An 18,520-nucleotide genomic window follows, 5' to 3' on the forward strand; every position below is an offset into this window, starting at 1 on the left:
GTAAAAAAAAAAACGCAAAAGAAAAGCAGTAAAAAAAATGCTAAAAAGAAAAAAAAACTGAAAAAAATATATTTAAAAAAATACAAAAAAAAAACCAGGAAACATGAAACATGAAAAAAACGTAAAAAAAAAAAAGAAGAAGAAAAAAGGAAATAAAACCAGCAAAATAAAACCTAAAAAAGGTAAAAAAAGAAAGGATAAAAAATTGGGTGTAAAGGGTTTCGAACCCTGCACCTTATATGGAATAAAGGAAAAAGTAGGCGCCTCTTCCATTGCACCAGCTCACTTCTATATTAATTTGTAAACAAATACGTTATATATTAATGCTCGCGGGTCGGGTCAAAAACGGGTCAAACCCGCCTCATACGATGAGGTTGACCTCATGCAAGATTTTGCGTAAATATAGAATATAAAATTGATAAATGTGTCGTGGGATGGGTCCATTAGAGATAAAATGTATTAAATATGAAATATAAAAGAGATAAATGTGTTGTGAGGTGGAGTCCATTCATAGTAAAGAGTAGTAAATTAAAAAGTAATGGAGAGTATATATGTCCATAAAGCAGAATAGATAATTAATTGGTGGACAAAAATTTAGAAGCAAATGGGTACTTAATTGGTGGACGGAGGGAGTACTATTTAGAAATATAAATGACACTTCCTGTAAGTGATATTATAAAATTGTAAATGCTGCTATAATATTTTAAATGACACTATAAGATTGAAAGTGACACTATAAAATTTTAAAATATTACAGTGTCATTTATATAACTGAATAGTGCCAATTATAGGCAGTGTCATTTGTATAACCGAATAGTGTCATATACATGATTTTGGCCAGGATGAGGATCTGAGTCTAGATACGAGGCAACCCAATTATACGGTACACCCGATCGTACCTAAATTTTTGTGTTCAAGAAAAAGCAATTGTAAATTAATGATCCTATTACAGTTGTTTGATTTATTAAAATTGTCTGACTTTTTAATAAAAGCGGTGGCCCATATATTTAATGAATTTTAATTAAAAACTACGTAATTATATTCTTATTTTAAAATGAAAACATGTTAATATTATTAGGACAATCAGAAAAGAAAAATATGCTAAAATTATTGGGATGGAGATAGTATTATTATTTTTATTTATTTTTTAAAACCATATCACTATTCATTATGCTTCATGTCTGTATTTATTTATTTATTTACATCATTCATCAATCTCCATAAGACCATTTAGACGTGCCTACCAAAATCGTTAATACTCCATCCGTTAATAAAAGATTATATGCTTTTTTTATAAAAAAAAAAGTTACATGGTATAGTTTAAACCTCATTCACATTTAATATTTATAAAATACATAATTATATAATATAATAATTTTGATAGATTCCTTTCTCCACTCAATTTTAATACATTTTCTATATTTTATACACATCTTTCAATTATTTATTAAAATGTGTACCCTCCACTCCATCATACACTTTTGTTGAATTGAGGGAATATTATGTTAGAAAATTTTCAAAAATTTAAAAGTTCATATAATTTTGATCTTTGTATTTATTAATTTGGAAAGACGAAATTTTATTTCAATGTATTATCTTTTATGTGTTATAAATTTATCATAAGAAAATAAAGAATAAAAAAAATATCCTTTAAAATTTCTTTTTTGTTTTCCCTCATTACCTGAAAAATATAATTTCATCTTTTTTCATTTCAATAATCGCTTTATTTTTATAGGTCATTTACTTTGGAGGATTAACTTTGATAAATAAAAATAATAAGTCTAATTCTTTATTATTTTGATGGATTGAAATTTTGTGATATCCCAAAGTCGTTGATTATTTCTATTATTTGAGCTAGTTTTATTTGAGTTGATTATTTCTATTATTTGAGCTAGTTTTATTTGATTAATATCACATTAAGAGGGTGAGATTGAAAAAATCATATTCTTAAAGATGAAAATATTCAATCATATATCTTATCAATCATGCAAAATAAGTGTCCCTCAATTATCTATATTTAGAGTGAAAATAAGTAATGAGAAAAAAAATGAAATTATCATTTTATAGAAAATGAGAGAAACTAAAAGAATGATTCAATCAAATTATAGGTTGCTTTTTTTCAATTGAGTCAATCAAATTATAGGTTGCTTTAACAGAATCTAAATATGGGTAGTTATTTTATGGCCTAATGATAACATAATACAAAATCGAAGTCAATTGAACTACACGAAAATTTAAAAATCATAGTAAAAATATTTAAGGATGCTAACGTTCAAGAAAAGGATCATATTTTTGTGCACATTTATACGTGAAGTGCAAAGTGTCGAAAAACAACCAACATTTATACGTGAAGTGCAAAGTGTCGAAAAACAACCATTGAACTCAAGATTGCATGCCTCATTGTCAGTCTGCTCTTTCTCTCTCTACACAATAGATAAATTTGCCAAACCAATATGAATCTGCTAATTACATATTCTCTCACTAGGAATATTGAAATCAGCAGCACACCATCTACGTACACATAACTCTATCATTTCTATCATTAACTTACAGTAAAAATTATTCTGCATTTCTTTTATACGTACCACACAAAAGAAAAAATGTGACAAGTTCTTCTCATACGATGCATTTCTCTTCTATACACCAAGAATCCTATTCTTCTCTACTGCATCTGTGTGAAATACAACAGAGGGGTCTGTAGAAATCGTACCACGGTGGCGGGTCGACTGCTCCGTCTCGTGCCAGCAGTGAACATCAAAAATCGATGTGCAACGTTATATATAGGCAAGTGAGCCTCGGTCGAGGTCGGGCTGCGGGCGTCCTCTCGTAGGAGTTGGAGGTCTTTGGATATTAAGCTCCTAAGGAAACCAGAATTCAAGATTATCTTCTACTTAACAGGATGTGCAGCCCCAACAGGGATAATAAAAGCAAGTGTAAAATCGAGAATCGACATACCTGCATCCACATCTCCTCTGTCACGCGTTCTGGGGAAGTTTCTGGAGAGTGAAAAGGTGGTGGAAGAGGATGAATCAATTTCGGGACGATAACCAATCCCCTGCCAACGACCAATATTGCTCCAGCGTTGTTTGCCGTTCCTGAAACACATTTATGTAAATCAGATTGGTATTCACTATGGGGGTGTTTAATTTTGGGTGTATAAAAATAACATCTTCCAAATACTCGATCCTATGTATTTATAATTCTATCATACAAAATAAACAAATCTTATTTGGAACGGTAATATGATGACTGAGTCACTGAAAGCATACCGCAATAGTTGGTTGCAGAAAAAAGGGTGATCAACTGCCCCTGGGCGAATCGTTCGAATCCATCCATAACACACTCGTGAGCTCTTATAATAAGTTGCAACTTGTTCTTCTTACAGAAATCCGTGACTCGATCAGGCTGCAGGAAATCAATAAACAAACAGTATAACAATGTCCAAGTTCTGGAGATTCATATAACCAATATTCATTTCAATGCATTTGGTAAATCGTGACAAGAAATAGAATCTCACTAAACTCATTGTCATTCATTTAAGATGTGTCATCAGAAGCATACCCCAAATGTCACAAGTCCGGGTCCTCTTGCATTTGGTCTCAAGCCCTCAACACTATCATTTTCAGTGGGATCCGACCTGAGGAGAAACGTAATAAGCACAAGACAGAATTGGATATAAGCTGACTAGGGCTGTGAAGCAAAATATACCACAACAAATCCATTAGCACTATCGACCCAGCATCCATTGTTATGGGCCTCTCCAGTTTCTCTATCTGTTCGACTGAATTTATCGACCTCCCTATGCCACCGTGCATGCAGATGATCTTTTTCTCAATCAATGCAGCAAGTGGGAGATAATTAAACAACTGGTTGAATCGCGTCCAAGCCCAAATCCCATCGCTTTCCCCCTGCAAGAATGTCGAACAACCTTTATCAGACACCACATGTCAATTGAGAATATTTTTGTACACTTGAGATATATACCATTCTTTCAATACATTCGATGCGAAAACCAAAAAGTGCATTTATGTCAGCAGCTTCATGGTTTCCTCGTATCAGGTGAACATTATCCGGGTATTCGATCTGAAGCCCATGGTAAGTTAACAGTTAGGATAGGCAAAAAAGTAAACATGCAATTGATGAAGCAAACATTCAGCTATCAATTCACAATCTTGCCTTAAGAGCAAGGAGCAAAGTTATAGTTTCCAAGCTGTGCTGTCCACGATCAACATAATCTCCCAAAAATAAATAGTCTATGTAACTGAAACAGGAGTGCTACAAATTAATGTCAAGAGTAAATTAAGAACTTGCCATTTGCAGAGTAAAAGAGGTAATCATGTCAAGCCTCCACAGGCTCTAACATGAAACTTACGTAATGTCGCCAGCAGTGGAGGGAAATCCATATTCGTCAAATAGCCGCATCAGATCACCAAATTGTCCATGAAGGTCACCGAAAACTTTTACAGGAGCTTTCAATTGAAGCACTGTCTGCTCTTGCATGAAAATCTGCTCGGCAGCATAACAAAGCTCACCAACTTCGTAAGAGTCCAAAAAGAACTTTCTGTTTACAGGAGGCTTCCAATTCCGAGGCCTCAGCAATGTTGATATAATCTGCAGTATAGACAATAATTAAATACCCAAATCAGCATCAGACTGACATTTTGTCAAGAAACTTTTACTTTTAGCAAACAGAAGACAGCACATGATAAAGGGAATCCAGTAAAGCTTGCCTTTTTATGCAAGCCTTGAGGTGACTTCTGCCTTGCAAACTTTTTAGTAGGATTTGATAGGTCATTATGTGATGGTAGCATTCGTCTACTTTCATTTTCAAATTGATCCAAGGACAACTGCCTAACCATACCCCCCAAGTTTCCAACAGTTTCTTTTGCGACGACAACCTGCAATAATGAAAAATTAACTTTCCATGATTCCCAAGCATCCCTATACAATATACTGCTGTGCAGAGAAAACGAGCGCAAATCATACCGCTCTAGGATGAAGGCGAACATCAACCTCTGTGTCACTACCCTCAGAAGTGGTCTCTACAGACTGTGAATTGACATCTGACAATGAAGCTTCCTCAGGGATGGCTGAAGCTGCCTGAGCTGATTGCCAGACAGCATTCGCTACCTCAGCTTCAGCAGCAGATGCCTCCGCGAGTTTCTCCAAGGAGTTTTTGTCCATTCTATGGAAACCAAGGGGAAAAAAAAGAGAGGCAAAGACGGAGAGAGAGAGAGAGAGAGAGAGAGAAGAGAAAAACAGATTATAGATTACTAAAGTAGTTTGTCTGGATGACAGAAAGAACTATCATAATGGACAAAAAGAACAGACCCAAAATTTCCAGATGAAGGTGTTTCAGACCCGTCATCTGGGGTTGATCCAGAGGAAAATGGAGCAAAAGTAGCATTGTTTGACCTTGGGCTAGAAGTCATTGAGATCCTGTCTGGTGATAATGGTAGATTGATTTCAGATTGAGAGTTCTCTGCCACAAGCAAATCATCTAGCAAAGTATCTGCAATGCAAAAAAGTAAATATCTTTAAGCAAATCACAAGTACAAAAATGAGCCATATTGTGTGCATAGGCATTCACTTTTAAGTTTAACAAGCACAAAGAAATATTGGAATCATGTCCCATATACGAGAAACATTTTAGCCGATACTCACTAATAAAAAAATTGTACTGCCACGTCAACAAAGACACTGTAAGATGGAATTTGGAAACCGCATCTTTAAATTTGGAGACCATTGGCTTTCTGCCATTTGACTACAAAATTAATTTGGGATAGAGTAAAGTTGTTGTCTCAATATTCCGAATGATTGTAATTCCCATAGCCAGAGTTGAGTTCCCTTTTCTAGATTCTAGTACTAAAATGAAAATGCAAAAATGAGTTTTTCATGTACACTTATAGTTTTACAGGCTCATATGCAATAAGAGCATGTAAGAGCAAGAGAGAGCATCTCAAATTAGATCCATAATCACATTGACATCCCAAAAGTGTGAGAAATTTGCTATCAGGAAAAAAAGCCGTAATTTCTTCATATTGTAGGTCTTGATGATATATTATTCTAGACAAGAAAAGGTCATGCAGCTAAGTGCAAATTTACCCCCTTTAAAATAACTGTAAAAATATGTTTGCATAATTATCTAAAAAGATGATAAGCTTGTGTGGCTAAAAGCAGACTTCACCTCCTTTCAGACCACCATGAACATATATTCGGAAACCGACAGATGCAGCTGCATGGCGACATCGACGCATAACCTCCAGAGAAGGATCAAGATCACTCTGTGATTTGTTTCCCCGTGAAGTGACCAGCCCATTTCTATCAAGCCAAACTCCAGCGGCGGTATCCAGTACTTCAAACAGAGCATCAATAACATCAAGATATTCTTCATTGGAATAAGTCCAAAGTACTTGCAACAATTTCCAGCAACAACTAAAAACAACGTTAAAAGTTACCTGCAATTACAGCATCACCTTCAACTGATCGCCCACCTCTAAGAACACCTCCAGTTACATGCAATCTAGCACCTACAAATACCTGATAAAGAGCAGCATCTCAAATCATAAAGTGAAGGTCGCAAATAGATAAGGCAAACCAAACCCTAATCAAATCAAAAGCGAGTCTTTGTTCATAGATCGGATAAATCGGCTTGTGTTATAGATTCAAAATCATGGTTCTAATGAGCACATAAAACGAAAAGAATAGATAAGAATGTCATCTGATTTTAACAGTAGCAAAGAACAAATAACTGGATCTATGACTTACCGCGGCATGCTGATACCTGGGCGAAGGTGACACTCCTGGAGCGAGTGTCCATTCCCACAGGCCATTCCGATGCATAAGCAATCCATATGCATCTGCCAGTGGCTGTAAATGCCACATGCAACTAATACATCAGTCGCATACAGCCTTGGTAATAGATATCAATTACAAAACTACCCCAATTATTATAGGAGGAGCATAAGCAAATTATCAGTAAAAAGGACGGAACTTATTTTTATATCTGATGACTTAGTATGCACCTGCCATATAAATATCTGAACTTATTTTTTATTTTATTTTCTCAGTTATTGAAAAAAGGATGGAACAGTACTAAGAGTATTTCACTCCATTGCTCAAAAACTGTCTCTTGCCAGAAGAAGTTCAGAGAGATAAGCATTAATAAATGAATTCATCCACGGGCAAGCAAGCAATTTGAAGCCATTTTCGTTAACTGGAGTTGGAATTTGGAAACATTAATAAAAAAACATGACAAATGAATGGCTTATATCATCATGAGACATAAGTCATACCGTGCCTGAAGCATCTCTTCCACCACAAAGCAGAAACATTCCATCTGACCGAGCACTAGCCGTTGCATACCTATAAACATGATGAGTTGATCCAGTAAATTACATATTTTACAAGTTAATGGCAGGAATATCTTTTATAAGCTCAACCTACCTTAATAAACAATTAAATCTAAGAGAGTCAATGAAAAACAGAAGCCATGAAAAATTGTTCACTCAATACTTCCAAGGGTCCCCCAGTGAACTAAGTTCAGACATAAAGATGACTAAAAAATCTGTCTGGAAAAAGGCCTTCGTGAAAATGAAAAGCCAACCCTCTAAGTGGGAAATTTCACCATGAAACCATTGTAATACTAATATTATCAACCAATAACCATGGTTAAATCTAAGGAAATTTACCATTTCAGATTTCAAGAACTTCAATGTTCAGACTTTGTATTTATGCAAATAATGCCACAAATAATAAGATTAGCAACATTACTTACATCCTTGCAGAAGGTCTGTCACCTTCTGGATTAAGCCTCTGCCAAGCGTATGGTTTCTGTGCAGTATCCAAGGCCCAAGCATCTGATAGCACTCTTTTACCTGTATAATAATAGAATATCTTGTTCAGTCAGTGCCAGCTAAGAAGCGCCAGATTTAGAAAGTTTAAAACCAAAAATCAGTTGCATATGTCCAATTATCCAAATTTTCACCCCCATTTACATATCCAATTGTCAACCAAATTCTCCATTGAATATTCACAATGGAAACCCGGAGCTAATAATCGAAGGACCATAAGAAGCACTTTAGGATGCATGTGAAACCCTTGACAAAAGCAAACTTTTCAGTGTAGGCTGTGTAGCCTCCAGTAATTTCAGACTAATAGGAGGAAGGAAGCCATTGGCAGCGAAATGATGGAAACTTATGGATTTATATACATAAAAGGTTTAAATCATTCCAAGCCAGGTTGAACAAGTGAATATGGCAGAAGTGAGAAGTGGTAGAAGTGTGCCACTGGAATTCATAATGCCTACAGCAGCTAAGGCAGAAAATCACTTAATTACCAGAAACCATTAGACAATCTCCCAAAAATTAACAAAAAATTCAATTGAACTTGCAATAATAACCAGTACCATTTCAGACTATTAGAAAGATAAATTTTTAGGTACAGCAATAAAGTTATCTATATCCCTTGTTTTAAAAGTGATATTAACTGACAACATATCTTTCTATCAAAGATCATCATGTGTATTTTTTGGATAGCAGAAGGCTTGCTAGCTCTCACCATCATTGCCACTAACAGTGACAAGATATCGTTGTGCGACCAAGTCCATGACATGTCCATATCTAGGCCCGGGCCCCTGTCCTTGAACTACAACTCTGGCCTCCGTGAAAAAAGAGTAACAAGTCAAACAAAGCTCAGTTACTACAACACCATATAAAGGAATAGGCAACAACACTCCATAGAAGCTTACCGATGCCACTTGAACTTGTCGTTTGTCAAATCAAGCACGTAAAGGTCATCCGTCGAATGCCCAGCAGGACCTATCCCACCCTGGCAAAGGACAGACCCTAAGTAATTTAAGAAAATATTAATTTTACAGGGCACAATTTTTCAGCCATTACAAACACCAAACTCCAATCACCTGAAACACAACCATGGTGCCAACAGCTGCAGCAGCGTGTGCAGCTCTAGGTGATGGTGGCTCCCCCGCTGGCCGAAGCCTAATCAAATCGTTGATAAACTAATAAGCACCAATTCCCCTCTCGAGCAAATCTCACCAAGAAAAGTAGAAACTATAACCCAAAAACCGGAACTTGGATTTCAACTTAAACGCCACATACACAGAGAGAGAGAGAGAGAGAGAAATGAAAAGAAACCTGGTCCATTTTCTAGTAAGTACATCGTAAGAATGAACAGAATTTGTCACTCCATCCAACCCTAAAAAACACACAAGCATAGAACTTCAACAACTAATCAGTTCGAAACAAAAGCAAAACCAGAAAACAGAAATCAAAAGAGAGAATATTACGAATGCCAGGGGCACCACCGTTGCCACCGCCAATGGCGGTGGCGCCTCCGAACAAAATGAGGCGGGGACCGTGGGTTTTCGTAGCCGCGACGGCGGTGAGGGTGTGGCCACAGCGAGGACCCGGCGCGTCCTCATCAGTGTCCCAATAGCTCTCCAAATATCGATATTCCGGCGCCGGATACAGCCACGGCTTGGATCCCATTCACAAATCAATCAACTCAGCAGAAGAGCTGAATATAAAATATCACTAGAAATTGAGCGAATATAGCTCGAGAAATCCACGGATTGGAACCCTAGAGCTGATTGAAGCACAAAAGAACAGTGGGATCCAGTGCAGCAAACTGGACCCTTCACTGAGAGTGGTTGCCAGATAATTCTAGTTCAATTTTTCGAACAAAATAAAACGGTTTTTTATTCATGGATTTGGATTGTATTACTGATCCGAAAAAAAATGTGAAATTGGAAAAAGGGTTTCATGGATTGATGAATGAAGCTACGATTGACAGCTGATAATTGGGAGATTTTTGGCAAGAAATGAAGAAAGCCCACTCGCCCAGAGTCAACCGTTATTACACTTTTTTCAAAAAAGTTTCATTTTTTTCCTTTTCTATTTTCTTTTGTAGGATGAAAATATCTGGATTTTACAAATGTTGGAGTGAAAATGGCTACTTCTAAAATTTTAGTACAGCTACTTTTCCATTTTTACTAAAGGGTAATTGGCAAGAAAATACACAACCTTTGAACAAATTCTCATATTTCCCTTAACCTTTCAACCCTTGCAAGAAAATACATCAACTCTTTAAATTATAGCAAATTTCCCCAACCCATTTTCTCATAATTAGCAATCAACCCCTCAAGAAGCAAACAAATATAGAATAACCCCAACATAAATTCAAAGCAAGACAAAATATCCCAATTAATTTTCTTAAACAGTTTAACAAGTAATCAGGCCCAACATGCTTCCGTAAACACTTCAAAATAAATCTTAAATTTAACCAACATTATACCTTTGTCGACTGGTCTTCTTCAGGAGTTGGTCTTGTTGCGTTTTACGGCTCGTCTACCCTCCTGGTACGCACCAACCACGCACTCGCAAGTGATGGTTGCAACCCTTCCCCTTCACTAAGTGCCGACTAAATAATATGTTGGAAAAATAAAGAAAATATTTTTACTCAACCCGAAATAGTTGGACAAAAACTAAGCGTTTATAGAGGAATTATATAATAATTAATTTATTTCATAAAAACTTCCCCCAAGGGAGGAGACAACTTGTTTAGCTACTCATAGTAGCTAATACTTGTGTACATAAAAAAAACTAAAACTAAAAAACTGAAAACTTTGAAAAACAGAAAAATAAAAATTACAATGATAGGTTCTGAAGAGAGAGTGTGTAGTGTGAGAAAGTTGTGAATTTTTCGATGATCTCTTCTCTTCAGCACTTGTGTTTATATAGAGGTTTGAACCCCTCTATTATTGCTTGGTTGTTGGCCTCGGATTCCTTCTTCGTGGCCAGCTTGCTTGAATGTGACATCCACCTTCTTTTGTCGGTCTTGATTGCCGACACTTGTTAGTGGCATCACATGGTGCTGGACCCTCGCCTTATCGTCTTGTGATAATGCTGGTAGGGGCCGGCTACTTTTCCTTCCACTCACTTATGTCCCGAAGCTTTTGGTGAGTGGTCCTCCTGTTCTTCCACCCACTTTTGTCGTTTCTTTTGTGGGTGCGATCCTTGCTGTGAATCACATGATTCACTCTGCTTTGTCGGCCACCTTACTTTTTTGGTGCCCGAGGTGTTCTTCCCTTTGGTGTCTGACGTTCGTCATGTTCATCAGACCGGAACCTTCTTCTATCAGGTTTCGGGAGGAAACCTTTGCCGAATTCTGGCTCCTTCTGCGACGAACATTGGTCGCAGATTCTCTCGATCCAATGGCTCACATGAGCCATATTGCAGAATTTGCGACGAGTCTCTTTGCTCCCCGCGATCTTGTTTCCCCAAATAGTTTGCCTCTTATTCTCGAAAGAATTTTCAGCAAACTGGGTTGTGGTTCCTGTCATTGTATTGACCAGGAACGTTCCCAGATCTGAGCTCTGAAAGAACTTGAATCTGGACTTCATTTTGTCCATCTCTGTAAGACAGACCCAAAGACCCCATGCTCGTCTCGTGGAGATTTGATCCTCCGTAAATGTTGAGACGATTGCGGCATTAAACTCAGGAACTTTGATCCGGTTCAAGGCTCCTGTATCTGGTCTCCGAAGCTTGATGAAATGGAAGGCTTCGTAGACTCCTTTGCCAACTGGCTCTGGAGCTGCACTGAAGAAGTACAATTCCAGAACGTCTCCCCTTTTAAGGGACTCGTTGTTCTCCCATGCGTCGAACACCGTTTTCTGGATCCATTTGGGTAGACCCTTGATTTCGGTGAATGCCGGGGAAGTGGTATAAACTGAAGCTAATGCCCCAAATTCATACCATTCTTTAACATCGTTTGGATTGGCTCCTGGCGTGAACCAAACCCTTGGATATTTTCCTGCAACATCAACCCGGCAATTTCCCGGATTAATGCCCCTTCTCGTAAGAAGTTTCTCCCACCTGTCTTGATAATTCTGCCAAGAAGGAGAAGAAATAATAAGATTAGTATCAACCTTAACTTGGCCTGTCATGGGCCTAAGGCTGATCTCTCCCTCTTTTACCCCAGAGGTGGAGGGTTGACATGTTGATTCAGAGAGTGACCCCTTAACAACATCTTTTCCTCGAGCGTCCGGCTGTGAAGCCATTCTCTCAGGACTTGGGCTAGGGGTACTTGAATCCCCTGCTACAGGTAATCCGCCCTGTACGGAAAGCATTGCTTTAGCCCGATTTTCACGGACTGCGCGCAAGAGCGGCTTTTCAGTTGCTTCCTGAAGATTGAACATCTTCATGAAACAGACATCAATTTGGCTAGATACTTTGGCTTCGTCAGCCGCTTGTATCTTTCCTGCTTGTTTAGTATGCAGCACACATCTGTGCCACTCTTGTTGTAGCAGCTCTAGACTTTCAAAGAGCTGCCCCTGTATTGCCTCGATGGCCTCCGCTTCAGGGAGCTCCATCCCTTGTAAGGAAATCTGCAAGAACATTCTGATCAGATTTCAAAATGACAATATCATAATCATAATATTGGCATTCTGCTTGCCATCTAATTAATCTAGCCTTTTCAGGTTTAGATTCAATCTTTTTTGTTAAGAAAGCTTTAACGTTAGTGTTATCAACTTTCAAAACGAATTTTTTAGCCAGTAGGAAAAGCGGCCATTTTTTAAACGCCTTCCGCACTGCAAAGAATTCTTTCTCGTTGATGTGCCATCGCACAGCCTCGTCGTCGGAGAAAAGACCGCTACAGTATCTGCAAGGTTCTTCTCCATATGGGGTAATCTTTGTGAGCACTGCTGCCCACCAGAAATCACTTGCGTCTGTGTAGAGGACCAAATCATCCTCGTCTTGTGGTATTGAAAGCTTTGGGAGATTCTTGCAAATCTCTTTCAACTTCTTCATACCCTCTCGATGTTCTTCCTTCCAGATGAATGGAACATCTTTCTTCAGTAATGGACTGAAGACCTTTCTGTGTTCCGCAAGGTTTTTGATGAACATCCCTGCGAAGTTGACAACTCCTAAAAAGCTTTGGAGCTGTTTTTTCTCTTTGAGATCCTCCGGAAATCCCTGGACTTTTTCCACAATATGTTCTTGTAGAATTATCCCAGATTCATCGATCTCGATCCCCAGAAACTCCATTTTCTGAGTGGCTATGACTGCCTTTTTTTCAGACAGCACTAGTCCTTCTTGTTGACAAACATCCGCAAAGATCTCCAGATGCCTAACATGTTCATGAATGTTTTTTGATGCAATGAGGATGTCATCAATATAAACAAACATAAACGAAGAATAATCTTTAAAAAGATTATCCATTTTCCTTTGGAATATCTGAGGCGCGTTGGCTAACCCCATTGGCATGACATTCCAGACATAATGTCCTTGTGGAGTTGAGAAGGCTGTGAACTTCTTACTCCCTTCCTCCATGCGAATCTGGTAAAACCCTGACTTGCAATCGAACTTTGAGAATACCCTTGCACTTCTGATGCAGTTGATAAGGTGTTCTCTACTTGGGATGAAATATCCGTCAAACTCAAGAATATCATTAATTCCTTTGTAATTAATGACCAATCTTGGTTTTCCTCGCTTGATCTCCCCATGATTTCTCACCAGAAATCCCGGACTGCTGTAGGGTGATCTTCCATCTTCGATAAGTTTTAAATCAAGATGCTCCTTGATTATACTCATCATATCCTGTTGATCTTGAGGATTCATCAGGATAGGCTTGTATCTTACGAACTCATGCTCCTTTCCAGTTTTGACTTTCAAGGTTGCTCTGAGCTGGTTCTTGTCCCACCATGCCAAAGGATTCTCATGGTAACACTTCTGAATCCTCCTTTTGACGTCAGCAATGGACACCTGTTCATCTTCCTTAATATCTTTGTGTGATATCAGGGATACTTTGAGGATTTGAGTTTCTTCCTCAGAGAGATTTGGGAATCCCTCAGTTCTGCATTTGAGCAAAACTTCTCCGAATCTCCTTTGATCCTTCATTTGAGGTCTCCGGAGTTTGCCATCATCATCACCACGCTTGCTGCGGAATTTGATTGGCATGGAACGATGAAAAGCTCCTTGGAGCCTTTGCACCATGATTTTGTGGTCACAGTTGGTTGTGAACACAAGCCTCCTGGCTTCATTGTCTTGTATAAATTTCTTGAAGCTTTGCAGAAAATTATTTCCCAATAATATATCCGCTCCGGTATCATGGAAATAAATAGGTGGAGTTTTGACCTTGTACCAAGGTGTCTGTCCTGCTCCGCCGATCAATATTTCCGTTTGCTTTACTCCCTTTGATAGGAGCAAAATCTTTTTGGAGAAATCCCTTCCTGCAATTCGAGGTAGATCTTCTTCCACTTCTGCTGGAAAGACTCCTCGTTTTGCTGTACAGATTCCTGCTCCCGAATCCACATAAGCAGCAAAATATTCTGCTTTGAATTTCTCGTATAACATCCCAACAGAGATGTATATTGAGAATGGACTTGTCATTAGATCATCAACCTTTGACGCCCGATTGTGATCTCCATTCTTCCTGATTTCCATGACCATGGTTTATATTTGTCAAGGAAATCTCGTCCTAAGATCAGGACATCTGCTTCTTGTCCGGCTTGGCCTTCGGTCTGGATTTCAAAACCTCCAACCTCCAGAGTTCCGATGTATCGGTTGTCACCTGGATTTGCCAAATAATACAACGAACTATAAGGAAACTGATTTTCCCTGCTTGTTGTATCAAATTTTGTGGAAACTTGTCTCCATCCTTCGGGACATTTGAGTTTAACCCTCATGTCTGGAGCTGGTGTTTCCTGGATCGCCATTCTCTCATATGATTGAGAAAAACTTCTTGTAATAGACCCTGAAGTCAGTCTATTTCCCTGGAATGATAGCCTCGGTGCTCCCAGTCTGAGACTTTGAGTATGGCTTAGCACCGTCTTGTCTCCAATATCGATGTCGATTTCTCCGATCTGAGGAATCTCCACTCGGTTTGGTTTGACTGCCTTGGCTACCTCCTTGAATATTTCCGGAATTTCAATGAACTCTTTTCCCAGAAATAATTCTGTGTGATGGGAATTTGATAAGGCATACGAGACTTGATAAGTCAGTGAGTATGGCCTATTCCCTTCTGTCAACAGCTCCTTCTTTTTGTAGTCCTGATAGAGGGTCAGGGCTCTGCTGAAGGATGAATCCTGTAGATTATAAGCGATCTGTGGATAGAACTCGGTTATAATCGTCTTGGCATAGAGATTGCCTGAAAAGGCTCCCAGAACTGATGCTCTAGTATCTCTGATCCTTTTGTCGCAAAGTGCGACATCAATTGGTTGGTCTGTCCCTGGGGAGAGGGATGATTTGATTACCAACTGAATTGCTCCAATATGAATCCATTTCATCGTACTTGCGACTTCTGGCTTCATTTTCTTAAGATCCTGCCTGATATCTTCAGCAGGAACCAGCTGGATCTCCACCTGATTACTTGTAATCTCCATTGGAAGCGCCATTTCTCGGTTTGTGACACCAAAATAGACATGATGCTTCCTCTTGGATGGAATCAAGCTATTAAAAACTCGATTCAATCTCCCATTGGAAAACCCTTGGTATGTTTGTACCTCTCCGGTTTCCCTATTAAGTTTCTTCACGAGCTTCTTCACCACTTCTTCCTGTGGAATCAGAAAATGGCTAGTAAATCCATTCTGATCCTCCTTCTGGGTGTGGTGGACCTCGTGTTCCTCTTTAGTCTGACTCGTCTCCGGTTGATCCATCGGACATCCCCGAATCTTCAGAACTAAAGACTTCTTCTTGCTCATATATACTCTCATCAGAGGATATATCTTCAAATTGATACACGGGTATCAATTTCTGGTGGTAGATCGCGTCTTCGATATCCGGTGTGGATTCGAATCTCCTTATCTGCCTTTTCTCGTTGTCTGGGCAATTGGTTGAAATATGCCCTTGTGCTCCACACGACCAGCAGTTGCAATCCTTAAAACTTTCATTTGCTTTGGCTTGAGTGCGCCTGAAAGTTTTTCTTGCCGGGATTCTCTTTTGATTTGAGAATCGGTTTCTTGATGGTCCGCTCCGTTGGCCTGACTTGTAGGAGCGTGCCTTCTGTCTGGTCCACATAGTTCTTGGCTTCCAAGAACTCCTTCTGGTCTTTCTTTCATAGGGTTGATACCTATGTTTCTTTCGGCTCCTCCTTTGATACAGCAACTCAGCACCGATCTCTGTCGGAAGATCAATATTGTCGCACATCAATGGAGATTTCTTGTTGAGCTTTCTCAATCTCTTGAGATTTCTCAGGTCCGCCGCCTTCTGGCACCATTCGGACAGCTTCTTGTGAACATAAGACATCCTTCTTGATGCACTATCAAGAGGATATTCTCCCGGTGATACGTACTCGTTGATGAGCATTTCCCTCCATGGACTTGGAAACTTTGTGAAAAAGAGGTCCTTGGCGGTTTGAGCATCAACTACCCCCATATGAACATATAGGGTATAAAGACGTAGAAATTCATCAAGAGCTTTTGGCTCTAGCACCACTAATCTTAGATTGTAGAGTGCCTGATGATATTTCTTGCGTTTCTCCTCTGCCGATCCTTCGAAAAAACCCATTCCCAAGAAATGGATCTTGATCTGTTTAGTAGCTTCCTTAATGATGTCATAAGGTTTTGTGCTAGTAAACAGTTCTTCCCTTGCTGAGATGTCGATTTTATCCCAGTATTGTTTTGCCATTCCTGCCAGACTTGCTTCGAAGATTTTGGCAAACTCCTTTTTATCGTACTCTATAGTGGTGACTACGATATTCAATGCTGAAGCCCATTCATCGATAAGATCCTCCCAATCTTTGAAGCTGGCTTCGTCGAGGTTGAGAATCAATCCATAGGGATGGATTGGTTCAAGTGTGGCCTTCCCTACAGGAGTATCCCGCATCTGTGGCCTGCGTCTTCTGGTTCGTTGGTAATGGCTGGCATCGTCTGAAGCCCCACCCTTTTTTGACGAACTCTCTTCTTGGTGCTCGGTTTTGGGCACCTCATCTCCTTGGTTCATCTTTAGATCAACCATGTTGAGGTTAGCAAAAGATTCTGCTAACTCCTGTAGATCCTCTAATCCGATTCTGTCAAGGCTATTCATAATATTTGCCTTTCATAATTCGGATTATATCCTTCGGCTGCAACTCCTTGGGTGCTGCATCAAATAGAGATGGATTCGTCGGGTCGTTGGACCATTGCTTCCGAATTTTTCCGGAACATGGTTTTCGCCTTTCAATCTCCTCCATTCTTTTCTGGATATCACGCAAGAGGATAAGGATTTCCTCTTGTTTGAGTGATATTCTGCTTATCTCCATCGGTAGATCGTACAGCTTGACGCCATAATATTCCACCGTCTTTTGGATCTCCCGCAAGTTGACGTTGTCGGAAGAGCTTGGCTCGATCTTTTGGTAGCCTGGAAAAGCTACGCTCGCCTTGTCTTTTGGTTCCATCAGTAGTGAGACCAATGGGCATCCTCCATGTTTTGTTCAATGGTCGCTCTGGCTGCGGCCATTCTCATGAGATGCTGATGATAGCCCTGGATACTCGCGATAATATCGCGAATAAGCTCGATATCTCCTCCTCGTCTTAGGTTGGTGACGAGAACTCGATTGTTCCATCTTAGGTCACTAATAAAGTGACTGATTTCAATCTCCAAATTTTGGAGAGAGTTCCTGTAGTGTACACATCTCGGACACTCGTCCGGATCCATAAACTTTTAATGGAGTCTCCTCCCACATGGGTTAATAATAAAATAAATTAAAAATAATATAATTCCTCTATAAAAACCCGCTCTGATACCATTTTAAACAAGGATCTATTAAACTGTTTTTTGCTTATAAGTACGTGGCATTGTCTCACAGTCCAGACCCAGATCACCAAGTAATCTATCGGGCACGAGGAAAGTTTCCAGCCTATATACCATTTAAGCAAAACCAATTTTGGGTATAAAATGTCTTTATGTTAAAACAAAAGTTTTATCAATAGTTTGGGGTAAATCTATAAAAGTTATTTTAAAGGGGGTCAATTTGAAATATTCAATTCTTGGAAATGGGAAGTTTGAGACCATTTTCAAAGTTGGTGTATTTTTTCACAACTTTGAAAGGTGAGGGGAAAAATGAGAAAATATTCAAAGTTCATGTATTTTAATGCTAATAGCCCTTTACTAAATATATATATGAGCGGCTTTTAGTTTCAGTGGATAATATTACATTTTTTAATTTAAATATATATTGTTTCTATAAATTTTGGGCATACTTTTATATTTTAATACAAAAAATGTTGGAAAGAAATGTAATTCATGTGAAGGTTTAAAGTTGCCAATATATATCTATACACGATTATTAGTCGTGCAAGAAATATCTCAATCTAAAACACATATAATTAACATTAGTACAATATCTTAATAATAATTTGGTTGCTCCATAAATCCACTAATTGGGTAACTCACAATAACATTTAATTTTGGTAGAAGAAACTAGTGTGTAATTCCTTGAGTTTCGACGAAAAATTGCTTTATTTTGCACTTTATAAATATCATTTAAAAAATAAATCAATATTCTATTTTAAAATTATGGA

At 38.6% G+C, this 18,520-nt stretch overlaps 1 protein-coding gene across 3 annotated transcripts; it reads right to left on the reverse strand.

Moving 5' to 3' along the window:
• Positions 1 to 2,360: 2,360 nt before the first annotated feature.
• Positions 2,361 to 9,973, reverse strand: LOC130995336 (serine/threonine-protein phosphatase BSL1). 3 transcript variants are annotated; one of them, XM_057920582.1, is made up of 21 exons: positions 9,308 to 9,973; positions 9,156 to 9,216; positions 8,921 to 8,999; positions 8,750 to 8,829; positions 8,560 to 8,654; positions 7,778 to 7,877; positions 7,296 to 7,365; positions 6,769 to 6,870; positions 6,459 to 6,540; positions 6,188 to 6,355; positions 5,332 to 5,512; positions 4,987 to 5,185; positions 4,731 to 4,898; positions 4,373 to 4,611; positions 4,177 to 4,261; positions 3,985 to 4,083; positions 3,709 to 3,908; positions 3,562 to 3,637; positions 3,270 to 3,405; positions 2,956 to 3,095; positions 2,361 to 2,858 (listed from the first exon to the last, which is right to left on the reverse strand). In XM_057920582.1, exons 1-21 carry the CDS (start codon positions 9,507 to 9,509, stop codon positions 2,775 to 2,777), a joined length of 2,646 nt encoding a protein of 881 aa, XP_057776565.1. In that variant the 5' UTR covers positions 9,510 to 9,973; the 3' UTR covers positions 2,361 to 2,774. The 3 variants fall into 3 exon arrangements, with proteins under 3 accessions (XP_057776565.1, XP_057776566.1, XP_057776568.1); XM_057920583.1 differs by having other exon boundaries at positions 5,416 to 5,512; positions 9,308 to 9,928; XM_057920585.1 differs by lacking the exons at positions 8,921 to 8,999; positions 9,156 to 9,216; positions 9,308 to 9,973 and having other exon boundaries at positions 8,560 to 8,659; positions 8,750 to 8,819.
• Between the last annotated feature and the right edge of the window lie 8,547 nt (positions 9,974 to 18,520).

This window comes from Salvia miltiorrhiza, chromosome 7 (assembly GCF_028751815.1).
Source record: "Salvia miltiorrhiza cultivar Shanhuang (shh) chromosome 7, IMPLAD_Smil_shh, whole genome shotgun sequence".
Classification (NCBI taxonomy): domain Eukaryota; kingdom Viridiplantae; phylum Streptophyta; class Magnoliopsida; order Lamiales; family Lamiaceae; genus Salvia; species Salvia miltiorrhiza.